The 27,370-nt window shown below is 47.5% G+C and overlaps 2 protein-coding genes across 2 annotated transcripts in view; one reads left to right on the forward strand and one right to left on the reverse strand.

Annotated features, from left to right (window-relative positions):
- Positions 1-27,370, forward strand: part of EEF1AKMT2 (EEF1A lysine methyltransferase 2) — a 373,327-nt gene that overhangs the window by 86,742 nt on the left and 259,215 nt on the right. The gene's annotated exons all lie outside the window — the stretch shown is intronic.
- The window catches only part of LOC144724525 (oxysterol-binding protein-related protein 6-like), a 185,296-nt gene continuing 159,220 nt past the window's right edge, over positions 1,295-27,370 (reverse strand). Inside the window, exons 15-25 of the mRNA XM_078603742.1 lie at positions 25,389-25,523; positions 24,222-24,309; positions 22,487-22,734; positions 18,161-18,298; positions 14,318-14,381; positions 12,539-12,617; positions 9,177-9,321; positions 8,582-8,726; positions 7,785-7,911; positions 6,815-6,937; positions 1,295-4,769 (exon numbers count right to left, since the gene is read on the reverse strand). Coding sequence (XP_078459868.1) covers positions 4,661-4,769; positions 6,815-6,937; positions 7,785-7,911; positions 8,582-8,726; positions 9,177-9,321; positions 12,539-12,617; positions 14,318-14,381; positions 18,161-18,298; positions 22,487-22,734; positions 24,222-24,309; positions 25,389-25,523 — 1,401 coding nt within the window. The 3' untranslated portion in view covers positions 1,295-4,660. The remainder of the gene's footprint in view (positions 4,770-6,814; positions 6,938-7,784; positions 7,912-8,581; positions 8,727-9,176; positions 9,322-12,538; positions 12,618-14,317; positions 14,382-18,160; positions 18,299-22,486; positions 22,735-24,221; positions 24,310-25,388; positions 25,524-27,370) is intronic.

Below are 27,370 nucleotides of genomic sequence, written 5' to 3' on the forward strand. Positions count from 1 at the left end.
GTCGTGCATCCAAAAATGGGAGGGTGGGGCTGGGTGGAGAGGGGAGGGTGGGGAGGGCTGGGTGGGGAGGGAGGGGCTGGGTGGGGAGGGGAGGGTGGGGAGGGGCTGGGTGGGGAGGGAGGGGCTGGGTGGGTGGTGGGAGGGGTGGGGCTGGGTGGGGAGGGGCTGGTCACCCCGTGGTGCCATTATAAAACTCAACGTTTAACCTACTCGCGCCGACTTGTGCCCGCCCTCACAGTCGGCCATATTTGCGGAATACACCACGCCGCCGTTGACCCTGGCCATTGACCGAGCAACCCAAAGTTCCTACCAGCTCCCTCCGCAGGAATGTGTTCTAAGGTGGACACTCGTCCATCCGTCTGAAAATAAACAATTTTATTGTTTTATCTGAAATATTTTTAATTATTTTATTATTTCCCTTCTACATGACTTTACCGAAAGAACCAAGAATATGAATCCCTGCAGTCATGAAAGCTATAAATCGAAATTCAAGACTTAGAAATATTGGTACAATTACACGCTCTGTCATTATCCATACGGAGCTTTACGCAGGTTTAAAAAAAAATCCATAGTCAAGTGTGGTTCAACTGACGGAGGCAACGGGTCTGCTGGAAAACATCAAAGGCAAACGAGCTTTCCTTGACGACAACAAACAACAAATACGGTAAAAAGCAATTATATGATTGAAACAAAAAAATATCATCCCCAACACAGAGATCTCATGAATCTGGAACGGGGTTCTTGGAAGCCGTAAACGTGCCTTGAATTTTCTCAATCCCTCTTTGACATCAATCCCCGCGCGGGCGCGCACTGGGGCAGGCGCGGGGCGGGGAGTGCGGCTGTTGTGATGTAACAGTTTAGCACAAATCGACTTGCAAAGCCAGGAATCTCCGGTTCCATCGACCGGCATCCGTGGCAGTTTGAAACAACAGAGCCACGTTTCTTAAAATGTCTTAAATCCACCTCCCCCCCCCGGCTGCTGTTGACCCAGCGGTATCAGATGTTGTACATCGCAGGTAGTTAAGTCAATCGGATGGTCGCGCGCGGTGGAGTTAAGTGTGGCTACTTCCACCTCTTAGAAAACGGCTGGCCAGCACAGAGAAGTAGGCCAAATATTCTCTAGTGGGGCTCTCCAGAGCAAATTGATTTTCTTGATTTCAACCGAATTATATGTTTTAACACCACGAGATGAGATTACGCTATGCACACTCACCTAAGTAATGGACTGTAATCGATAAATAATGAAGACAATTACTTTAACTGAAGCACTGCAAAACATGATATGAAACTTAAATCGATTTGATGTTATTTATTTAACCATTTGGAGACCAAAATTTGTTTTGCTAAATTTTTTCATCTGCCATTGAGTATATTGGCAAACAGCTCGTAATAATAACTTTCAGACATTTGTCAAACCACTGCTAGATGAAGGACCTCTGGCGCCATGGCGATCACGGTGGTTGTTTGACCATACTTCACTTCGCTGGCTAGTGAGGATTGGTGAAGGGGGGCTCAAGACCGCTTAAGGTATCACTCGCCACTGGATGCTCGCTAAGGCTGAGAATCAAACTCACGGTCACCCGGGTTCATAGCACCTAACGTGGGCAATTGTTCCTAAAATTAATTAAGATGCCATGTGTCCACATAAGTTTCCAAATACAAGACAGGCTCCAGAGCTTAAAATGTTAATTTAAACAAGAACGGTTATCGTTCATGAGTCTCCGAAGGGCAATCTGCACCTGGCGGTGCAGTCCATCTACCTGATTCTCCGTTCGCTCCGAAGAGAGACGGAGTGATTCACCAGCATCGGGTGTCCCCTCCACCAACAGATTAGTTGCTCCCATCGTTGTTTTGTATCTACGTATGTACGTTGAACTTCTTTTGCACCATACATAGGCAACCGTGCTAATCGGAGGTGTGATTATCACGGTTGATTTGCTTATTGCTTGTAATCATCTTTTTCTATTCCGTCCCAGGTCTATGTTGTAAAATTTTAAAAATTAATATTAGGGGCTATGCCAGCCACGGCGCTCAAGAGGTCAAAGCGCCGAGCTGGCACTGCTGAGATGCCCAGTTCGACTCTGGGTTTTGGCTGCCTGTGATTAAATAATTTTTTATTTTACCAGATAAGGCCCACTGAACTATTTAGCTCTTTTTCAGAAGCGACCTGGCCACAAACAATAGCTCAGCGAGGTGGCGTATTCAGTGGGAATTTATAGCAGCCAAATACTCTAATACCAGATTCTCAAGCCTCGTGATTATCTCGTTTTAGCCGGTCACCAATGACTGTTAAAAAAAATACCCGTCACTTTATACTTTGTCTTTTTCTCTTAACCTGACGACTAACTTACAGCTCTGAGAATGAATAACAAAATTGACATGCAATGCGGCGAATATCTCCCCCCTAGCAAGGGGGCATGGGCAAAGTTTCCACCCGCTGTGTATAGATTAAAAAAAGGTCACTTTAAGGGATTGGAGAAGTAGATCTGTGGTGCCCACTTCTAACCATGATAATAATTTAAATGCTGAGGCCTCTTCTCTAACATGGGGTGGAAGCGCCGCTTTGTGCGAGTTCCGGAGCGATGGCACCACCTCGTTACACGATGGCAAGAGCACAACCGAAATAAAACAGGTAAAGTATGAATTGAGGGACTGCATTAGCAGTTGTGCAATGGCATAGATTAATGTGTATTTGAGAGCCCTTGAAGAAGGCCCAACTGCCCTAAATCTAAGTCGAAATAGTTTTCTGATTTAAGGGAGTCATTGCCAAAAGTGGTTACATTTTATTTTTTAAATTTCCCCTTGAATAGCAAACGCATTTTGTAATTCGACCTCACGCGGTTTAATAAAGACTCGCTTGCTCAACCCAATGAAAATTAAAATTTATGATAAGACTACAAACGAAAATAAACAAGTATGACAAGTGATATTAAACTGAAAAATTGGCGAACTTTATGAAACCGAAGGTGCAAAATGAAATGAGCTTTAAGTGAATCGTCTGCAGCTTGTTTAGACGCGACAAGAGATCAGTCGACATCACACCATTTCAATGTTTTAAAGATTTACCGCTGACAGCATTAGAGGACTGTGAGGGATGGCGATCGCATGGAGAGGCCTTCATCCAGTAGTGGATAGGCCTTTCATCATGATGATGATGATGCGGATTTTTATCTTTGTATTACACAGCTTACAAATCACTACTTTTCCACGAACAATTATTTAGTAGTTTTTTTGTCAAAGCCCGTTGCGTTGCGGAGCCATGAAGTCAAATACGAAACCCTCTATACGGGAGGGAGCCTTCAGGGGCTTCGCTGAGTTTCAGTTGTGCGATCAATGGGACTGCGAGTCTCAATTGGAAACTACCATTTGTGCGTGGATCAGTGCGTCATTTGATCAGTGACAGAACGATGTCTAATGACTCGCCATTCCCAATTGACGCGGGAGAGGTCGTGCCCATCAGTCGTCTTGTGAGTATTTCTCAACGTTTTATGGACGGGGAAAAGCCACGACTGACTTGTGGAAAGGAGTCAAAGGGACATATTTGTTTCTCACGAAAGCGGAGAGGGCTTGCGCATTGCAGCTGGTGATATCTTGTTACTGCGGTAATAGCGTATCACCGTAAACCATACCGTGTGGGAAGGCCTTCATCTAGCAGTGGATTTGACAAAGGGCCGGACATTATTATTTGCTTATTTGAATACAGGTTATATTGATGCTTAAGTGCTAATATCACAATGTATGGGGATCATTTTCTGACAGTAGCTAATAGAGAATTACTTACAATGCTAATAATTATTACAGTTTAAATAGGAAAACATTGTTTCATCGTAATAATTTTCCACCTTTTAAAATACGATGCTCATCATTTATATCAACATGCAAAATGTCAAGTTCGAAATTTAGCAGCAAAAATATATATATTTATCTTCTGTAAGTCCTATTTTATCCGTTAACTCGAACGGAAGCAGAGAACAACGTTTGCGGATTTCAGTCGTTACAGCATTGTTAATGATGAGAACAGAATTGCACGTGTCATAGTATTCTCCTAGCACGATTACGATCGGCACCACCACCATCACCGCCGGTGAAGACTTTAAATTAGAAATTGTGCAAATGTTGCAACATTCATAGCAGGTTTATGAAAGAAGAAAAAAAAATGCACGCAGCTTGTTTCCAGAGCTGCACAGGCTATCGCGCTATACAGAATCTTTGCATTGAATTCGTGCTATGATACACTTCCCTATAAGATACGGACAATTTGGATAATACGTAATATTTGTTTTTCTCAATTTATATGACTTTATGGTATTTTTTACATATATACTTTATATAACAACCAAACGGAAGTCTTAACTGGTATATGAGTGCACAGAAGGGGCAAAGAGCCTTTTGGGGAAGGGAGAGAGGGGGGGGTATAGCCAGCTTCTAAACGGGGGGAGGGGCTAGGATAATGAGTGGGAGGGGATTGCGAGAACGGGGCGGGGCCAAATGACCGCTGTAAAACTGCGGTGGGATTTCCACCTGCCTGGTAATAATTGGGCTATAGTGGCAGGTCCTGATGGAGCACACCTAATGGGTCTTACGTTTGAATATGAATGTGACCCTCCGGCCGGTGTGACACCGCGCCGCCGCCGCCCCCCCCCCCTCCCGGGTGAGGACGTCACCAGAGAACCTGGCTTTCCAGTTTCGCAAACCCAGATTCTCGTCTCAGCTCCCAGTAGGTTCCGTTCGTTACCCAGCACTCCCGGCCGCTGGAGTCCACCACTCTCCTGCGATGGGGGCAGAGGTGGGGGGGGCAGAGGTGGGGGGGGTGGGGGAGCGGGGGGTGGGGGGGGGGTAACATTCACAGAAATGGGGATGTGGAAACAAGTGGCAGAAAATCATTACACTCTGAGGCTCACAGCAAAAAGTGTCTAAAAGGCAGAGGTGTCAAGTGTCACGAGGTAGCTTGGGCAGGACACGTCGCTTGGGGAGGGGTGATGGCCGGCGGTCAAAGGGGCACGGTGGGGGTTTAGGTTGGCAGCCAACCCAACCAATAGAAGTCGAGAGGACGACCACGGTGGAGATGGAGCGATGAGGTCACAGGTCGTGTGCGGCAGCTAAAGGGATCGTCGCGTTGTGAGTCTACGAACGATTGGCAATTGATTGGGAGAGGCCTTCATCCAGCAGTGGATAGAGCACAGCTGATGATGATGATTAGACATTCTTCTTTCAGTACACTGGCATGCTGATTTTATTTTTCAAATTTCATTTAGTGTTAGACGTTTTTGTAGTTTTTATGTTGTATGGCAGGGTTACTGTAAGGTTAGGGTCAGCAGCTGGTTTAGTGGCATTATCTATGCATGTTGAACTTCTTTCACACTGCACGTAACCAACAGTGCTAATCGCTGGTAGGGTCAGGGTATCGAGGAAGGGTTATGGTCAAGGTCAGGCATAGGGGAAGGCTGAGGGTAACGGTTATAGCGGTAGAATTTTTGTTGGTCAGGTATGGGGATAGGGTTTGAGTTCACGTCAGGTATCGGGTAGGAATAATCATCGTCAGCTATAGGGGCAGGATTAGGGTTATGATCAGGTATAAACGGTCGGGCTAGGGCCAGGCATCGGGGTAGTAGCAGTCAGCCTCAGCTATCATGGCGGATTATTATCATGGTAATTTATAAGGTTACAGTTAGGGTCAGGGTCAGGTATGGGGCTCGAGTTATGATCATATTCAGGTGGAATAGGGTTAGAGTCAGGGTCAGGTATAGTGCAGCGGTGTTATTGTCAGGGTGAGGTGTAGGGGTTATTGTCAGGGTGAAGTGTAGGGGTTATTGTCAGGGTGAGGTGTAGGGGTTATTGTCAGGGTGAGGTGTAGGGGTTGTTGTCAGGGTGAGGTGTAGGGGTTATTGTCAGGGTGAGGTGTAGGGGTTGTTGTCAGGGTGAGGTGGAGGGGTTGTTGTCAGGGTGAGGTGTAGGGGTTATTGTCAGGGTGAGGTGTAGGGGTTATTGTCAGGGTGAGGTGTAGGGGTTGTTGTCAGGGTGAGGTGGAGGGGTTGTTGTCAGGGTGAGGTGGAGGGGTTGTTGTCAGGGTGAGGTGTAGGGGTTGTTGTCAGGGTAAGGTGTAGGGGTTATTGTCAGGGTGAAGTGTAGGGGTTATTGTCAGGGTGAGGTGTAGGGGTTGTTGTCAGGGTGAGGTGAGGGGTTATTGTCAGGGTGAGGTGTAGGGGTTGTTGTCAGGGTGAGGTGTAGGGGTTATTGTCAGGGTGAAGTGTAGGGGTTATTGTCAGGGTGAGGTGTAGGGGTTATTGTCAGGGTGAGGTGTAGGGGTTATTGTCAGGGTGAAGTGTAGGGGTTGTTGTCAGGGTGAGGTGTAGGGGTTATTGTCAGGGTGAAGTGTAGGGGTTATTGTCAGGGTGAGGTGTAGGGGTTGTTGTCAGGGTAAGGTGTAGGGGTTATTGTCAGGGTGAAGTGTAGGGGTTATTGTCAGGATGAGGTGTAGGGGTTGTTGTCAGGGTGAGGTGTAGGGGTTATTGTCAAGGTGAGGTGTAGGGGTTGTTGTCAGGGTGAGGTGTAGGGGTTATTGTCAGGGTGAAGTGTAGGGGTTATTGTCAGGGTGAAGTGTAGGGGTTGTTGTCAGGGTGAAGTGTAGGGGTTATTGTCAGGGTGAGGTGTAGGGGTTATTGTCAGGGTGAAGTGTAGGGGTTGTTGTCAGGGTGAAGTGTAGGGGTTATTGTCAGGGTGAGGTGTAGGGGTTGTTGTCAGGGTGAGGTGTAGGGGTTGTCAGGGTGAGATGGAGGGGTTGTTGGCAGGCTCGAGTGTCACTGAGAGACGTCACCGGAAGAAGCGCGGTTGGTGCTGCAGATGCATCTCCTCGAGGTCGCGCCGTCGCTCGCGCTGCGTCTCCTCCACGCGCCGCTTCTCCTCGCTCGCCGCCTCCACATTCCCCTCCTCCAGTAACCTGGGGCTCACACGCAACACGCGGGCACATGCGTAATACACACGATGCACACGAACGCACACACGCGTGCTGCGCTACGAACCCGGCGACCCGAGTTCGATTCCTGTTCACGGCCAACACCGGTGGCGATTATCTGAACCGGTCCTGGGCCTCCTCTAGGTCGACTCAGACTCAAATGAGTACCTGGTGTGGTGTGTACACATCGCCACTGGGGAGACAAAGGCGGTCGGGCGTGGTATTGGCCACCCACCCCCTCGTGTGCTGTTCCGCCCTTCATAGGTGCTCGCTAACAGCACTTTCCCCTACAGTCTGTTAAGGCTATATGAGGGACCTTTGTCTTTGTATACCAGACGAAGTAGTTAACATCTCGCCACCGTGGCACACCAAAACCCAATACCATTTAACAACCAATACCTTCTTCATATTCTTGGTTCTTTCGGTAGTCACGTAAAAGGGAAATAATAAAATATGTATTGTTTTATATTACTTTATTATTTCCCTTCTACGTGAAAATAATAAAATAATATAAAACAATTGCTCTATTTTATTTTATCATTTCCCTTCTACGTGACTTTACCGAAAGAACCAAGAATATGAATCCCTGCAGTCACGAAAGCTTTAAATCAAGATAAAACCAATACCTTGCCCATATTAGGAGTTTTTTAAAAATATATTTACACGCTCTAACACAAAAAAAAGAAACCTCCGTGGATAGTACTGGACGCGAAAGCCTACGGATGTGTTAAACAACACCATCGCAATTAAATTGCAATTTTTTTTTAAATTCTCCATGACACACCACTGCGTCGCCTATCCAGCGCAGAGCGCACGCAACGGGGAGTCCCACCTCTGGTCGGGGCGGAAGCGCGTGTCCGTGGGTGGCAGCACGGCCGCCATGGCGGGGTCCAGCTCGTTGAGCTCGATGGCGAAGCGCGTGAAGCCGTAGTACAGCTGGTAGTCATTGGGCATCGAGCCTGGGGCAGCGCGCAGTGTTAGAGGGGGGCAGGGGGAGGGGGCAAAGGGCAGATGTGAGAGCAAGAGGAGCGACTCTCTTCTCGTGCATGGCCATGTGGTTGCAGGAGCTCGATGCCCAATGTTGAGGTCCTGCGGCTGCTGCTGCTGCTGCTGGTCACGACGAGAGCTTCAGGCGTTCGTGTCGTGTCGCTCGTCCTCCTCTATTGAAGCAGCGCAGACTGTCGTGTTTTTACCGTGTGGTCCATAGTTTGGGCTACATGGCCGCATTTGCACTCCTGTGGATGATCTTTAATGTATCTCTATGGGTCTCTACGAGTCTCTATGTATCTCAGTGTCTACGAGCCTCTGTGTATCTCTACGAGTCTCTAATTGTCTCTATGGATATCTATCTCTATGGGTCTCTATGAATCTCTGTGCATCTGTATGTAGCTCTATTGGTTTACTGGACGGTCCATAATTTGGGTTGAATGGCCACAATCGCACTCCTGGGGATCGTCTTTAATTGCACGTATATGAAGGAGATGTGTGCGTCGGCTTGTTGATGTTCTGGTGTGATGGATAGTTCACCAGTGACTTTGATCTGCCACAACTGCGCCACATCTCCTCCACAAGTGGATACACGAGAGGCTGACGACAGATTCGGGCGCGCGCGTGCATCGGGTCACCAACCTGGCCTCCAGATGCATTTGGCGGAGGGAGGAACGCCGCAGTAGAGGCCTTCGTGCCACTTGCCGAAGAGCCGGTGCAACACTTTGCCGTCGGCATCCATCACCGCTCCCTGCACCTCGTTCACATTGGAGTTCCAGTAGTTTCCCTGCGCAGAAAACGCGCGGACGCTCACGTTGACCGCCCACGGACCGCTCGCGATCGTGACAGGTCGAACGCGATCGCAGGGCCAGTGTCGGATACGTTCCAGAGCTGAGCTTCGCGCATTGATTCCTCTGCCCATGGGTGGGGGCCCAGACTGACCGTTGCACCTTATCCGGGTTGTGTTCGACAACACCCCACCGCAGGGCAAAACATTTCACTCTCCCAGCTTCTTTCTTGGGACTGCTCAACTTAAGAATTCCCTCCCGTTGTCGCGTATTCCGCAGTTCTTATAATATCCTTGCTCAATTCAAGACACGTATTCACTCTTTATCTATCACACCTTCGATAGTGCTGCTTGTTTCTGGCCGCTTCACATTTTTGGCTTTTGTGCCAAAAATATAAAATAAAAAGTTTCTACATTTGCATGACAGATATAGGGTCTCCTTTTCCGCACCTTGACAAAGGTGAGCTTGCAGCTGCAGCCCCCGCTGCGGCGGTTGCGGATGGTGATCTCGCCGTAGTGCTCGATCCAGCGCGGCCCGTTGAGGATGTTGTGGATGCAGGACGTCACTTTGTTCCACTCGTACAGGTCACCGTACCTGCCGTGGCAGCGTGGGGGCGCAGAAATGCGATTCGAGCGATGCCCAAACCGCGACAATAAGCAGTGGCGAGATGTTATCTCCCTCGTCTGGTATATGCAGGAGGTCGTGAGATTCGATCCCGACACTATGCGCATCACGACAGCCATCTCCTCCCTCGAACTAGGCTCTCAATCCCTAGGATACCGGTCGCAGATGCAACGGTGACATTTCTGATGAAGTCGAACCATCAAATGCAAAGAGGGCGTCTTTGGCATTGCATGTGGAAGGACTGCAGCTGATCCAATTCAGCTTGAAGCAATGCCTGCTTCAAGGCCACACAACCAATGTCGCCAAACGGCGGCCAGAGGATCGACCTACTTGCTATCACCTAACCCCAGTGCCAACCAGCTATCGAGCGATATACAACATGTACTGCATTGTATAACATGTACATAAATAAAAAATCACTTCGGAAGGATAATTTGTGGAGTCGTGGTTTATTTCTGTTATATTCCGGAAATAACTACAATGTCAAATTACCAGTGGTGTCACAGGAGGCACTTTGGCAAAAACAAAATCCAGGGCAGAGGAATTAAGCATATTACAGTATATGGCGTGCCCCAGACATTTGAGTCATGTGTGTGTGTGGGGAGCAATAGCGTAGTTGTTAGCACACTATGCTACGAACCCGGCGACCCGAGTTCGATTCACACCCATAGCCAAAATCAATGACAAATATCTGAAATGGTCCGCCTCCCCCCTAGGTCGACTCAGCCTTAATGGGTACCTGGTCTCTAAGCATCAGCATTGGGGAGGGGTGCCGTGTCAGCCGTAATAGGTGCTCCGCCATCAGCACTTGCCCCCAACAGTCTGTTAAGTCTATAGAGGCGGGCGGGGGGGGGGGATCTTTGTCTTTTTAAAATCCTTTATATTAAGTTCACTTGCTTGCTTGCTCGCTTATGACCGTGCAAATATTTAGGTCGTTTTTTAACCCACTTCCCGTGATCCAATCGAGCTGACATTTTGCACACAGACTTGTTGTGCGTGACAATTTATTTTCGTGAATTTTTTTTTCCAAAATTTTCTACTTTAGGAAAAAATAAATTTCATATTTAATTTAAAATACCAATGTGATAAAAATGAAACTCTTACTCAAGAAAAAAGAAAATGAATAATAAAATAAAACCGATGCCACGCATATAAAGGATTTATAGTGAAAAACTTTGTTTTTACGGGTTAATTTTTTCTCTACGTGTCTACACGCGTGTGTATGAGGGCGAGCCTCAAATGGCGCCGGTGGACACTGCGCCAGTCAGATCCCCGGTATAGATTTCCTGTGCGGCCCACCCCCTGCACCGAGCAACGCTCAAGCTCTGTGCTGATATCGCCATCGAGGCCAAGCCACCGAGCACCGGGATGCTTTTCCAGGAACATCGCCGCCGCCGCCACCGCCGCTGCTGCTGCCACCGCAGCTTGAAGTCGCCCCCTATCAAAACGACGCTTTCTGGCCAACGGGCTGTGAAGTCAGCTCGCAGCCAATGGAAAATTTTCGTCGCGTCATCGCTCGCGTCATCGCTCGTCCATGATGTGCTTTTCCGCGGCCGTCTGGAACACTCTCTTTCTTGCGATATTAGGAAACCAGTGGACCTATGCATAAATCATCTAGATTGACAAACTCATTTCTTTGCAACTGCTTTTTGTGTTTAGCTTGTTGTTGTCGCCAGGACTTCGGATTTTCGCTATGTAAGGTGGGAAAGTTCAACATAGATAATTATTAATCGTCATAGACAAATAGGAATCAATACTAAAGCAGAAATGTATGCAACAACGCACAACAATAGTGTCACGGTGCGAAATGCGTCCAGGATTTTTTTTTTTTTTACCAAAAGTCACGCTCCTAACTGCCAGTGACGCTAATAATTGGCTGCACGGGCTGGATGTGTCAGTGTGGCACAATCCCACGCACAGCATGTGAAGGAGACACTCACGGGCTGTTAGGTTTTATTATCCGTATGAACTGCCATCTCCGGATAAATTGCTATGAACAGCCAAACTTGCTGAGGAGACCAAAATCAGAGCCTGAGACGACTTTCAAAAATAATAAAGTGCACGATTACCATATTCTGAACAACTCACTCACACGCCAGCATCTCCACGGTGAGCAGGGTGGATTTTACAATTTGTTTTTGCTACGCCTTCCGTCAGCTTTGGGGACGAATGAAAGTCCCTCCCCACGCTCGCGTCTGCTCTGCACCAATTCTCCTGCACTGCTCACATCTCAACCTTTCTCCTCGCGTGTCCTTCCTCTGTGTCTATCCAGCGCCCTCTTGCTCTTCCTAGCGTCCTTTAGCGATGCATCGCCGTGCCACGGCATGCATTCTGCGTCCGTGTCGGATCTTCCCAAGCGTTGTTATTACCAGTCGACATACTCCCACGTCATTGCAATTTCAATAAGGCAACCAAAAATAGTCTACCCTAAATGCATTGCAAGGGGCTGGGGTTAATCTGTCAATAGTCCCGAGCCGGCAGTGACAATTCCACATTTCTGTAGTTGGAGCAAGTCGTTCCATAGGACAAGCACTGCGCGACTGCCCAGAGTTTTCTTTGGGTCTTTCGGTAAAGTCACGTAGATAGGTTCAAAGAAAATAACAAAAAATAACAAAAAAACTACCCACAAAGTGGTAATCGTTTTATCTACCCGCCCCCAGAGGGATGACGGGCTGAGTGAACGACTGACTGGGATGGATACTCACAACATTCTGCAAGCGAAGTCAAATGTTCTTGGGGCACTGCCACCCAGCGGGATCATTTAGCATTGTGCCACGCAGATTTACAAAGAATACCGATGCTGCGATGGTCACGTGCACATTTCTGCTGCTGGGCTACTGCCCCTTTAAGAGCAACTGTCGGTGTGGTGAAAAAACAATCCCGGAGAGACACTCACACGACAACAACCTCCCGGAGCCCAGGACAACCCTCATCTACGTATGTACATTGAACTTCTTTGGCACCGTACGTAGCCAACCCCGCTCATCGGCGGTGCGGGTGGAAGGACAACAAACTAAACACGCGCACACACACAACGAGAGCCCCTCAGCCCCCTGAGGCGGCCTGGTAATGTGCGAGAGACCGAGCGGACGGGAGCGGACTTTTTTTTATGGGGTCTATTTTGGCTCCTCGGTTGTCCTCTACGTATGTGTCTGCCACGGGGGGCGAATGGACCAGCGACACTCACTTGGGTAGGTTGAGGCTGACTGTTCCCAGCGGCAGGATTTCCATTGACTTGCCCCAAAATTTATTCTTCCATCGAACGTCTAGGAGACAATCGGGAGGCACGCAAAGGGGGGGGGGGGGGGTGGCTCGCAAATACGCCGTGACGCAGACACCGTATCACAGAAACGAGACAACTAATTGCATGCAGGAGGGCGCGTGGTGGTGTTTAAAGGCCCAGCTTACGAAGCACATTTATTATTCGAGGGATCTGCAAATTTGTTCCCGTCCGCGGCGAACGCTGAATGCCATTTCATGCACGAAAAATAAATGGGTTCCTCCGAACAATTGTGCCGAATTGATCGCCGTTCCGAGCGAGATTAATGAAAAGAGGCATCTTTGCGGTGTTTTGAAACGTCTGCTAAAAAATAAAAAATGCATGTGTCGACGTGTTTTGGCGTAATGGAGAGAGAGTAAAAAACATCCCGAAGTAATTTTGGTGTTTAATTACACAGATACAATTTCAGTACAGCCATTGTATTCACCAGACCAAACAGGCTCTACACATAGTGACAATGTTGTCTTAATTTCAGCAGATTAAATTAACTTGCAAATTTTGCAGCCGACACACTGCTGGTCATAGTCATGCGCTGCATGTGAAAGATATTGCAATCTATTGTTCGTGGGCGATTATACCCGAAATTGGGGATGTTGACCGTCAAAAACACAAGCGCGCAATAATGACCTTCGCTTGCAACACACCTCCCCATGTCATAGCACACGAGCCGAGGGGGATGGTCAGTACCAAGTTGGGTGGTGAACGTTACCAGTGTCCTCCATAGGCAGTATTCAGCATGGGCAGAACGCTTTGTGGCACACACACAGGTGCCCCTTTCAGAGACGCTCTCTCCCTATTCATTTTAATATTCCGTAGACATTTCGCATGATTTCCACGCGACCCTTTTGCCAGTGTTTACCTTATTCAATATGAAGAAAAGCTTTGTACCCTCTCTGGCATCAATGCAGGTGTTAAGATGTTCACCCACCCAAATAGAGACACCTATTACAACGAGGCGTAACTGCTTAAGCCGAGCTATTAATGCGTCGGTGTTTGCGTCGGTGTTTGCGTCGTCCTTGCACTGATCACCTTTGGTCTGTAGCACTGGTGGGACGTGGCCAAAAAAAAGAGGCCATCTAAAGTGAAGGCCAATCAGTTTCAAGGACAGTGCATGCATTATCCAAGCATATTTGTTGGCATTTCACGTAAAAAATACACTGTCAGACGCAACAACATAATTTTTCTCTTACAAAGCTACAATCCGACTGTGGTGACCTTGCTAGTATTAGTGATCTGGAGATTAAATGCTTGCAGGAACTCGCAGTTAGAATTTTGCACCCTGAGCGGGCACTGAGGATTGATTATTGGGCAAACAAGTTTTTAAACATCGACGTTCGTACAGGAAGCGAGATGATAATTCCCCATGACCTGAATAAGTTGGTGCAAACCTAAATAAGCTTAGTTGGACAGAGATTAGTGTACCGATGACTAGACCTGTCCACATTTAATTCTGGAAATGTCTGGATAAATTATGCACGTATTCTTGTTGATGTCCCTCTACTTTGAGACACAATAGTGGCCTGAAAAACCAGTCCATACATCTCCGGGAATGTCAAGCCATTGACATTGAGAACTTGGCCTTTGTTGGATGAATTATATTCTATAAAATTAGCATTTTAAGCCAATGAAATATCACGTAAAATGTTCAAACAAAGGTGCCGTGCATTTTTATTTTTTAAGACTCACCTTGCCACAACACAAATGTCTTTGACTCACAGTGACAGGCTGATATGGGTGGATGGTGGCTGACCTGAATGAAAAAATGAAAAAAAGAACCGAAATATAATCACAAATGCACAAGGAAATCCGTTCAATATCATGCAGGTCAGGCGCAGCATAAACCACAGATTCAGGAACATTGATGGTAAAATAATGGCCATGCTTAGATGCCTTGACATGTGCCAATCGCATTTTACGGTTTTCCGGAATTGTACATGATCATGCACGTGTTAAAATGGGTTTAGTACATTTTATGCACATTCCAAACCACATGTAATCCTAGCAACTGTTTCCACGTGTGCACGCAAACGTGCTAGGGTCTTAACAACCGTGGTATGATTGCTGACAATGCGCAGCATTGGTGGCAAAACGGTATCCAAGTGGTCTGAACCTCTCTAAGGTGAAATCAGCCTAAAATGACATTGGTGAAGAGACCAAAGCTGGGCTGGGCCCAGTGCTCATCACACAACTTATTTGTGTGTTATGGGAGCCTTAATATAATTGATCACAAACACTTTCCCCATTTGTCTGTCTAGGCTACACATTGTTGTGTGCTTCAATACATGTTTGACTGTGATCACTGTGGAAAGGTAATCATGTATACCTTCGTATGTACTTCGCCACATAAATACATTGTTATTACTCAATGTTTACTCTGACCCACGGTCTAACAAGATTAACCGCAATTATAAGTCAAAGCTTTACTCTTCTCAAATAAGCAACTTAAACGCGGTCATCCCCGTTAGTGGCCCTGAATCATTCATAGAAATTCCACATTCCAATTGTAAGGAACAAGTCTATTCATTAGATGAGCCATGGGCGACTTCCCACGAAGCAGTACATATTTCGCCGACCATAAGGGACGATTTGCCGAGTCGACCCTCAACCGAGCGTTCGACTCGCAACCCACCGAACGTGATAGTGGCGCTCGAACCAAAGTGCCTCTCGGCTGAACCAGCGCTGTGTAGAAGTGGCCGAAACTACGAGGGATGTAAACACGGCCTGAGACAGGCGACAAAGTGCGCTGCCATCTGGGCGCCACAGATGCAGACGACGCGGCCCGCGGACTCCCACTTATCCTGACCGGACTCGGCAGCGGGCTGTAACAACCTCACTGCCTTCCTCGGGCCATCGTTCACAAACTCCTGTATCTCTCTCTGTCTCTCTCTCTGTCCCTCCATCTCCCTGTACCCAATCCGGTGTTGGTCCTTCTCCCTCCACGCACCCCTCCACTGGAATAACTTTCCATTGTACATTGAGCAGCACTGCCCATAAACTCAACACCGCCCATAGACTCAACACTGCCCATAGACTCAATACCGCCCATAGACTCAACACTGACCATAGACTCAGAAATGTGTAGGGGTGTTACGGAGGGGCTGTTATACAATGGGATCAGATGGGAAAGAAACACAGTGGGCGTGGCTATGTCGGTGCACGGGAAAGTGCTCCCAGCGACGTCCGCATCGGGCAGCCTGGGGGGCTGACTCGGAGCTGGGATCCCCCGGGGCCCCACCCCTCAGCGGGGGTTTTGGTATAAAAGGGGATGAGCCGGAGGGCTCAGGGAGAGATGTTGAAGCTAACCAGTGAAGGCTGAAGATCGTCGTAGATAGAGCCCTGGAATCCCCTGGATCGCCGCCCTTATCAGGGCCGAACAGGATCGAGCCAGCGGCGTGGTCCCGAGAGCCAGAGCCGGTGCTCTTGTAAGAGCTGGTCTGGGACTCCGGGTACCGTGAGCCCGACTTACCAGTGTCGGGCTAGCTAGCCTCCCCTAGCCCGTTAGTGGAGGACCCAGAGGTAGGCTAGGCGTAGCTAGAGAGTGTATCCCCAGTAAGACAGGTGAGGGGGCCGATACCCCCTCCAGTGTTGCATGTCAGTGTTGTGCTGTACCAACACAGAATAAATACGTGTGCCTCCAAACCCTGGCATCCAAGTCTCCTGGAACACTATTACAAATGCACAAAGACTCAATGCTGCACCACGGACTCAACAGTGCACCATAGACTCAACACTGCACCATAGACTCAACACTGCACCATAGACTCAACGCTGCACCACAGACTCAACACTGCCCATAGTCTCAACACTGGTCATAGATTCAACACTGCTCATAGACACAACAATGCCCATAGACTCAACAATGCACCATAGACTCAAAACTGCCCATAGACTCAGCAATGCACAAAGACTCAATGCTGCACCACGGACTCAACACTGCACCATAGACTCAACACTGCACCATAGTTATTATTTGGTTCTTTCGGTGAAGTCACGTCTAAAGATAAAATAATAAATTTAATTTAATAATAGCATACGACGTTTCGATTGCAACACAAGCAATCATCATCAGGTATAATGAAATAGCGACATAAAATCTAACCAGAAAACTATAGACAGACATATTAGCAGACAGATATCACCAAGATACATAGAGAGAGCAACACAGGTAACAGAGAGGGGTGATCATCTCTGTGGGGTGGCCTTAAATAGACAGAGGGGGGAGGAGGCAGAGAGAGGGAGGGGGTTAGAGAAAACATTTGCATATCAATGAGTGGACAACAAAACGTGGTGCTGCAAGTGCGATGACACGGCAAGCAAGCCTGAAAATCAGGAGAAGGACAAACTAAAATTCAATAACCTAGTAAAATATCGAAATGTAATGTAATACAACACAGAGGGTCGGTCAACACACAATTAACGCATAGCCTGGTTGATTACGTATTTCAAAGATTGCTAAGTTAGAATTTAAGTGTGAACATTCCAAAGAGAGGACACAGGCAGAGAGAAGAGAGAGAGAAAAAAAGGATAGGCTTAAAACTTCCCCGTAGAAGTGGTTCAATCTTAATTTTAGAAACTTTCGTGACTGCAGGATTTATTATTTGGTTCTTTCGGTTAAGTCACGTCTAAAGATAAAATAATAAATAAAATTAAATAATAGCATACGACGTTTCTAAAATTAAGACTGCACCACAGACTCAACACTGCACCATAGACTCAACACTGCACCATAGACTCAACACTGCACCATAGACTCAACACTGCACCATAGACTCACCAATGCACAATAGACTCAAAACTGCCGATAGACTCAACAATGCACCATAGACTCAACACTGCCCATAGACTCAACACTGCACCATAGACTCAACACTGCCCATAGACTGAACAATGCACCATAGACTCAACACTGCACCATAGACTCAGCACTGTCATAGACTCAACACTGCCCATAGACTCAACACTGCCCATAGACTCAACACTGCCCATAGACTCAAAACTGCCCAAAGACTCAACACCGTCCATAGACTCAACACTGCCCATAGACTCAACACTGCACCATAGACTCAATACCGCCCATAGACTCAACACCGCCCATAGACTCAACACTGTCCATAGACTCAGCACTTCCCATAGACTCAACACTGTCCATAGACTCAACACCGTCCCGTCCATAGACTCAACACTGTCCCTGTACATTAGGCAGTGCCACTCCTTAACCTTCTTCTGTTCCTCTCTTAACATCTCACCTCTGCTCTATTGCCCATTCTCTTCCTCTTCTCTCCCCTCATCCCTCCACTCCTTCCCGTCCCTTCCCTGTGGCCCTTCCACGATCCCTCGGTGTACCCCTCTATCGCTGTCACTCATTCCACCAGTTCATCGCAGCAACGCCTCCCCACCAACTACATCATTCCATTCTCTGTCACCGCTTTGCAAGCCATGTCAGGGCACCTGGAGTGAAGGCGCTCTCTAAAAATACGGATGAGATTAGAAGCGAAGGCCTCCTCATCACACACTGCAGCGGTGGCTCACCTGCTCGGCCACGAAGCGGAAGCCCTTGTCCTCCCGGATGCACTCGTAGGTCTCGCCGAGCACGGGGTTGAAGGGCTTGTTGCCGGAGCGGTAGTACGTGGGGGCGTACGCCGACACAGCAAACGCCGCCGCCAGCACCTGGCGGAACGGGGGGGGGGGGACCGAATCCGGGGCCACGCAAAGAGCAACAACGCAGCCGGCGCCGCGCCTTACAATTTTTTTTTTAACTCGTGAAAGCCATTTTTTTACCGCTGGCACATCCAGGGGCCAAGGCAGCATGGGGGCCTGCCACGGTGCGGGGGGCACTTGTCCACCAGACTGTTTACCGGGCTGAGCCAGAACCAAACCTTACAAATGTAGACAACTTACATTTTGGTCGTCATGGTAAAAGAAGCTGAGCCATTTTCCTTGCCGCCATTTTGGAACAGTGAGGGCAAGCGATGGTGCGAGCTGGAGTGAGCCGTGATTTGTGGTTGTTCCCGTTATATCATTATCATCGTGAAAGAGTTTTATTTTGTTTCCAGATCATCCTGAGTGCCGATCATCTTTGACGACACTAGCTAGTAAGGTGCCGAATAAGGAAATAGAATACACCTCCGATGAGCACGGTTGGCTATGTGCGGTGCAAAGAAGTTCAACATACATAGATACGTGCACACAGAAGCCATTTGAATCTCGCTTGGGGAGGTGCAAGCAGGGCCAGGGGTTAACAATTTCCGTCATACGTTGGATCGGTCGGCACACTTAAAAGTGCGACGCCGACACCGGGCGTTCATTGTGTTTTGATGTCAGCAGCATAGCTTGGGTCCTGCAGTGGAAAACAACCTGGCAACCCCTGATCCGAGCCAGGCTAGGCCCTGGCAAGACCCCCGGTTATACATTATACAGTAGTCCCTCGGTGAACGTTTTTAATCCATTCCACAAAAATTACTGTTGGCCGAAATAACTGTTAATCTAATTCACTTGTAAGTTGAAAAATAAGTAAAAGCACTTGAGTCTGCAAGAGAGCTGTTTCCACTGCCAAAATAGAAAACGCGACGTAAACAAAGCCAGTCGAGGTCTAAACGCTCATGAATGGGCGTCGCTGATTGGTTGAGGACATGGCTCAGCCCCGCTTACGAGCGATCGGATTGGCCGAAATTGGCGCACGATGCACATAACACAAACAAACCGTTCATTAACAATTTTAACGTTATTCGACACCACGGGGTCCTATGGGCAGGTGAAACATGAACCAAAAAACCGTTAACCGATGTCACTGTTAACCGAGGAACTAACTATAAAGGGATTTACGTGTTGCAAAAAATGTTCCCTTTGTCAAACTTATTTTCTCAAAATGTGCTCATTGTGTAACGAGTAGTGAGTATTAAGTGTGCAGTAGTGAGTGTGTAGTAGTGGGTGTAGTATAGTAGCGAGTGTGTATGGGTGAATGTGTTGTCCTTTCGCCGCACCTCCGATTAGCATGGTTGGCTACGTACGGTGCGAAAGGAGTTCACCATACATATATAATTTCTTTACTCACCAAAAACAGGGGCAAAACGGATAGGGTTATGTGTTCAAGGCTTTTAATCCAAATGCGAATGTGAGATTGTCTTTCCAAGAAATATCAAACATTTTGTAATTATAACAGTTTTGCAGATCCATCATTTGCAAAGATGTTTAGCTTCAGAGAAAAAAAAACGTTGACACTTTGGTGTTAATTATTGTCAATTGTGTGTCCTGAAGCTCAGCACTTTCAATGAAGTTGAGTACCACCCAATGCTCAATTCTATTGTTAGGTTCAATAATAATAATAATGCGTTTTTCCAACAAATTACCAAAGTGTGCTATAAATTGGAACAATCAAAGTCTTTTCCTGCTAAAGTGACCGTCCGGCAATGCATTATATCAATTGGCAACCCTCAGCCAGTGAAGGAAATTCCACATTGTTATGGTGGGACCCAATCTATCCGTAGCATGACAGAAAATGTACTCGAATGGTCTTACAGTACATACAAAAGCTGCTTTTACCTTTGCTTTGATCAAAATTAACTCTTCCTATTATTGCAGCTCAAAATCTCACGTCATTTCCTGCGGGAAATTGTGGCCAGCTGCGGGAATGGAACCTTCAGCCCAAATGACATCGACCAGTTGTGGTTCGCTCACCGACCACTCGCGGTCCACCCTAAACCGCATCCACTGCACAATCATGGCGGGAGATGCGGATACCCTGATGCACAAATGAAAAAAAAATTGAAATAAAAAAAACCTCTCCAGTAGTGCGAGACTGTGATCATCCAGAACGGAACGTACAACGTAGAACGACGCAACGCCTCCCATCACAGCGATACACTGCTTTGCTCCTGACGTGCTTGTCTGGCTTAACTACCTGAATGTGAAACTGTAGTTGTTGCTCTGCATCTACATCAGCTGTATAAGGAGGAATAGGAGGAAGAGGAGGAAGAGGAAAAAGAAGACTAGCCACTAGGCCATGCCCCCTCCACCCCATTAATATTTAATAATGTAAGCGCCCAACTTTATCTGTGACGAATATGATGAACGCTGCACTTCCCGTCGTTTTCATGCAGGGGTCACTGCAAACCTACACGCCCCGTGCATAAACGACGGAGGCACAGGGACAGACGTTCGAATACGTTGGAATCGATCTGCAGACGGCGGTCTTCTCGCACGGCCAGCACCTCTCTAATGTCGCCTTATCTCGATCCCGCAATCCCAAACAGGTGAAAGTCCGCATCGAACCGAACCCCCAGCAAGGACATCTATTTAACGAGAGAAAATGCACGTGAAATGTCGTTTTCAATGAAGTCTTCCGGATGTAAAATTATATTTATAAAAAAACTATTTTCTCTATCTGTCTATGATCAACGCTTGAGAGAGAGAGAACGAGGGGATTCGGTGTTGATTCCCAGAATCGACTTAGCCCCCACCGACACGACTTTGCCATTTGTTTTGCGACGACGACAATTTACAATTCTTCCCGGATACGCTATCAACAATCAACAAGTCGCAGGGACAGACGTTCCATTACGTTGGCGAATACTAGGTTGTTTGGGGTCGACACAGGCGCCCCCCAACAACCTAGTGTGAAAACAATAGAATTTAAAGAGATGGCGGATGATCAGAGCATTTGACACCACTGACATGAACATGCTCCAGAAACAAATACATTTTATCTACGTGTCAGGAGCTGTAATATTTGACAAACAAGGCTTTGCTCACACACACACCACTTCCGCAGGGAGCTGAATTAAAAATGTTCGACAGATACAGTGCATATGGACTCGTGTGGGAAACCGCTAGACACAAATTAACCCATTACAAATTATTTCCAAGGGTCTTTAATGTCATCTTCATAGACGAGGTCACGCTTTGGTAATTTGCCACATAAATCATTGCACAAATGGGAAAATTATCAACTACCACAGAGGTTCCTTTAATAGTAGGGGCGCCACGGTGGCGAGATGTTAACTACCGCGCTTGGTATACAGGAGGTTGTGGGTTTGATCCCAACCCTGACGCCTGCTGTATTTTCAGTTTGCACATGTGGATTATTCTCGGTGTGCTCCGGTTTTTCCCTTCACATTAAGAAACATGCTTTTAGAATATTTGGCTGCAAAAAATAATGTTTTATTTTACCAGGTAAGGCCCACTGAGCTGTGCAGCTCTTTTTCAGAAGCGACCTGGCTTCAAATGATATTTTCTAGCAGCCAAATACTCTAAACTCATGTTGATTCATGTTGATTCTAAATGTGGAGGAAAAAAACGGAACACCTGGATAAAAATCCACAAAACCACGAGGAGAACATGCAAACTCCCAATATACTGCAGGCATCAGGGTCTGGATCAAACCCGCGACCTCCTGCATACCAGACGAGGTACTTAACATCTTGCCACCGCGGCGCCCCGAACCTGGCTTTAACCGCAGACGGCTGAAACCCACAATCAAACGCAGCTACGAACAACGGCAAAAGCCACTCTGAAAAGCTTCCCTGTCACATTCGGGCACATCATTGCTTCTTACCAACGCCGCAGGAGGACAAGTGAAGCGTGATTGGTTGATGAAGTGCGAGCAAAATAAGAAAGCCACACGAAGGTGCTGGGGGGGGGGGCAGCACACTTTGTCATGTATCTGAGGTCGTGTTTACATCCCTCGTAGTTTCGGTCACTTCTACACAGCGCTGGTTCAGCCGACGGGCACTTTGGTTCGAGCGCCACCTTTGGGAGGGTTGCGAGTCGAACGCCCGGTTGAGGGTCGGCTCGGCCAATCATCCCTTTGGGTCGGTAAAATATTTACTGCTTTGTGGGAAGCCTCCCATCGCTTCGTACCATGCGCTGCGCGGGGTCCTCCGTGTCGGACGCCTGTTCCAGCAGCTCGCTGTACTCGAGCTCCTCGCACAGCCTCTGCAGCGTGTTGAGGGGCTCGTTGAGCTCCACCGGCATGGAGACCTTTGCCAGGTCCTTGCCGATGTTGTTGCGCAGGATATTCCAGAGGCTCACGCCGCTCGTGTCCGGGCACGGCGCCGGCAGGAAGCTTCGTCTGCCGTTGCGGAAGCCGCCCTCCCGTGTGCTTAACGCTGAATTAACAACAGCAACGAAAACAATAACTTGCATTTCTATAGCAGGCATAGCGTAAACAAATATCTTCGGGTGCAGGTTTTTTTTTTAAGTGACTCCCGAAGCTTCATGAGGTGTGTTTGAGCGGCATTAAAATATATATATTCTGAAAAAACAGCTCTTCGGGTTTATTTTTAAACTTGTGTGGTTCATTTGAAGAGGAATCGACAAGTCATCTTCACCCATCACTCGCAATGCACACCGACACGGTCGGCTCTCAGGAGCTAAGCAGGGGTGAGCCTGGATCCATCTCGGATGGGCGACCACCACCATGCACGAGATGGGTGTTAAAAGGCTTCTGCGAGCAACGTTGGTCAAGCAGAAGGCGGTGCGGCTAACTTCATCGTTGTACTCTACCACGCTCACCGCCTGCACCAACGCGTGCTGACGAACTTGGGTGAAGTACGCACAAATAACCAGGGCCGGCATGGCCCATAGGTTAATGAGGCTAATAAAGGCCTTAGGCCCTCATATTCTGTAGGCCATCCATTCCATTTTGAAGTAACAGCTGAGTGACGCCAGGGCGGCCCTCACCATTTTTTTGTCTTTCAAATTTCAATGACATCGTTCATGACTTTGCCACAGTCAAAGCTACGAAGAACTAAAATGGTTTCTTTGATTAAATGAGTTCAGTGGGTCATTTGTCTTTGATGAATATACCTTGATTCGGTTACATTTGTTCATTTTGCAAAGGTAAATATTTGATGCCTTAATACATGTTTTTCCAAAATGTAACACATACTTAGGCCCTGCCCACCGATTAGCCCTTAGGCCCTTCGTAACCTTAATTGGGCCTTGCGAAAACCCTCCACGACCTGTACGGCGTGGAGATCATCCAGCAGTGGATTGACAAAAAGACTGCGCGTATATCTAATGGTTGTTTCGCCTCTACATAAACATCGCAGCACAGGGATAGGGACCTTTCAAAAAATACCGGGTTATATATTTGGTTTCTGAGAAGTGCGGTACGATGTACCAGCATACACCGGTATATTGCAAACACAAAGTTGTTCAAGTTTATTTTATAATAATCAGGTAAGAACTCAACAGACAAAGATAAGTTTCATTCGCAAGAGTAACCTGAGGCATCGGTTTGCCAGTAGGGGTTGTTGATTGCGGTGCATAATCCAAACTTGTGGGGTAATTTTTTACAATTTGACAAATTTGGACTCTGACGCCGGCAAACAATGGCCGACTCTTGCGAATGACCTCACGCCATCGACAATGTCCACCCGTGAAGCGGGCGGTTAACGCACCCGCAGGTCGCAGTATTTAACCAGGGGGGCGGTGGTCGTCGGAATTGGAATTTGCGAACCTCCGTACCAAGCGGCGGACGCGGCTACCACCGGGCCGCGTCACCGCCCCGGGGGCGGGGGGGGTGTGCTTTTGATGGCGAGGCCTCGGTCCCACACCGAGATCCGCAGGGCGGGCCACGGAGGCAACTCACACGTTTGCGGCGCCCCGTCCGTCACGCTGATGTTGTCTTCCGACACGTTGTCGCTCACGTCGCTCACGTAGGATTCGTCGTCCGACGGCTTTGAAAGCGGCGAGAAGGGAGCAACGCCCGCGCGACGCGGCCGACACACACGCGCACATTATCGCAGTGAGAAATAGCAAGCAAAATATATACGAAACCAAATCGATCCAATGTCTCCTTTGACCAGGTAAGGGTTTCGGTGAGACGAATAGGCTTTAACGTGAAATGGGTCAAATTTACTGTAATTTTTAAACATAAATATGAAGGCACGATTGCTTAAAAGTTAGTTCGAAAAATATATAACTGCATGCATTGATATCAAGGTAAACAGAACTTGCATCATCTATTCCTGGTCCCTTATATGGCACGATCACGTCACTAAAACGATGACTCAGAAGAAGCATCTTAGATCTTAACACAAAATAGTGAGCGTCTTTGTGAAGAATATAACCAACAAAGAAAGGAGTAAAATACGCCTCATTCACAAACCTGTTCCTCCACATGAACCATATAAACTTATTTTTCACATTTTCCGTCAATCACAAGGCCTTCTGGGAGTGCATAATTTCAACATTGGTTCAATACAAACAAAACTCTGGACCGGTTTCAACGTAAAGGGTCTCATCAATAGCGTCAGGCTTGCTGCAAATAATTATGTTCGAGCAGAAGTGGTAAACCTCTTCCTTACCTGGAGGCCGAATATGACTTTCAAATAAAAACCTTTGGCTGGGTCTCACAATAACAGGCGCCCCGGTGATAAACAACGTGAAAAATCACGCACGTGTCGAGCGAGTATAGAAAGGCCCTTGACGGTGATAGACGTGATGGAGCGGTTCTAAAATTAGAAACACAGTAGTAGTGCCAAGTCCAAAATATCGCCAGAATATAATTGAAAATCTGCAGGTCTTTCCCGCGCATTGTTCGACACGACGTCCGACGTTTCGCTCTGCGTGCTGGGAGATTCGGTTCCTGAAGTATGCTGCACAGCTGGACCGAAACGTCAGAAAGTCATGCCGGACAAATTGTGCCAGTCCAATCGGAGAGGGCCACAGCAGCACGGGCGCGGAACACCAACGTGGCGGGCAAGTTTGAACTGCGCGGCGCGAAGAAAAACAAAGATTGCGAATGTTCAGGTACCTCGTTCTCAGAGGAACTCGCCGAGATGAGCACCTCCTGGGCATCGAAGAACTCCGAGACGGACTCGGAAACAGAGAGGCGGCTCTCGCTGAGCGGCACCGGCACGAGGGGTCCCTCCTGGGGGGGCTCGGGGGGCTGGTACACGTGCACACGGGGCATTGTGGCCACACAGTTACGAGCACGTGCACACGCGTGTGCGCACATTCCATCAACTCTCCCTTTCCATGATTCTCCACTCGGCCCAATCATTCCCTCCCTCCAGGGCCAACAGGATGGGTACAACGTCGAGGGAAGATAACAGCGGTGAGCCCCGGCCATGGAGTAAACTAAAAACCAAACTAAACAATGTTTTATTTTACCAAGTAAGCCCCACTCTTTTTCAGAATCGACTTGGCCTCAAATTATAGCTCAACGAAGTGGCTTATTGTGTGTAAATATATCGTAGCAGCCAATTACTCTAAATGCATGTTTTCGAAACGTGGAGGGGGAAAACCAGAGGACCCGGAGAAAAATCCACTTGACCACAGGGAGAATATACAAACTCCAAATATACAGCAGGCGTCAGTCTCGGGATCGAACCCACGACCTCCTCCATACCAAGCGAGTGGTTGGCTCCTGTCATGAGAATGTGGAATTTCCACTGCTGGGCCAGAGCTTCCAGCAGACATTAGTGTGGGGGCAGCACTCGTTTGAGTGCAGAGACACCGAGACTTTTATTATTTTTAGTGATAACGTGCGGGCGCAGGCGATTGAGGACCGCTACATCGTTTTTAATGTGGAGAATTCTGAAATGCAGGCGTACGTGTGGTGTGCTTCACGAATACAAATTCATGAACTAAGCCTGATTTTTTGGATTGAAAAAAAATGTCCTTTATTAATCTGACAATTGGAAACACATCTCAGGTAGACATGTTTTTTGTAACTTTCTGTTAATCCAGGAAATGGCTTTTAGCATTTATTATAATTACTTTGCTGTGTTTTCGTTTCCACGAGTTATTTGTATGCCGAGTGTTTGCTGCAGTCTCTTCTTGTACAGCTCTTTGAAATCCCCGATAAAAGGCGTTATAGAAATATAACTATTATTATCGTTGGTACACTGTGTGCTGTGTGTTTAACACGTAGGCTTTCGCGACCAATATCATCCATAGTATAGTTTATTTTGGGTTAGATCGCACAAATATAAATGTGTCGTTAAACCCGCCACCACCCAACACAGCCAATTAGTAAGGTTTGTCACGTAAACAGGACATGCCAATTTGTTACTAGTACAGCACACCAATATGTTGGAGAGTTGTTGTGAGTTTGCTCTCCAACACACCGATGTGCTGTACTCGTAACGAATTGACATGTTCTGTTTACGTGACAAACCTTACTAATTGGCTGTGTCGGGCGGTGGCGGGTTGAACAACACATTTATATTTATGCGATCTAATCCAAAAAACCTACATTATGCATGTGCTGTGTGTGTACTTTATTTCAGCAGGTGAGGCCAATTCAAATTCAAGATCCATTTTGCAGTAGAGGACTGTCAACGTGAAGAAAAAAACTCCTAGAATTCCGAAAGGTTTTCATTCCCTTAAATGTACGAGGGCTTTTTTTCTTCTGTTCACCGAAAACGGTCAGTTGACTCAGCCGGAGAGCGATCGACTCACAATTATAAAAATTGCGAGTTCGAACCCTGGTTGGGGATCGACTCGGCACATCAGCTCTACAGGTGTCTATAAAATGAGTACCACTTTGTGGGTAGGTCACCAGTGGTTGTTCTATGGACAGACTCACCTCCACCATTGGAATGTGCAATTTCTATGACTGGCTCAGGAGATGAATACCACCTCAGTGCTCATTTAATGAAAACATCTATTTGACTTTTCATTCTTTATCTCCAATATAATTTTCTGGTAATGACAACGCAGCTGAATTACTCGCTCTGTCTGGGTAACTTTACCAACATGTCTTTAACACTCACTTTACTCTTCGTTGCC

Source organism: Lampetra planeri, chromosome 21, assembly GCF_965212315.1.
Source record: "Lampetra planeri chromosome 21, kcLamPlan1.2.h2, whole genome shotgun sequence".
NCBI lineage: Eukaryota > Metazoa > Chordata > Hyperoartia > Petromyzontiformes > Petromyzontidae > Lampetra > Lampetra planeri.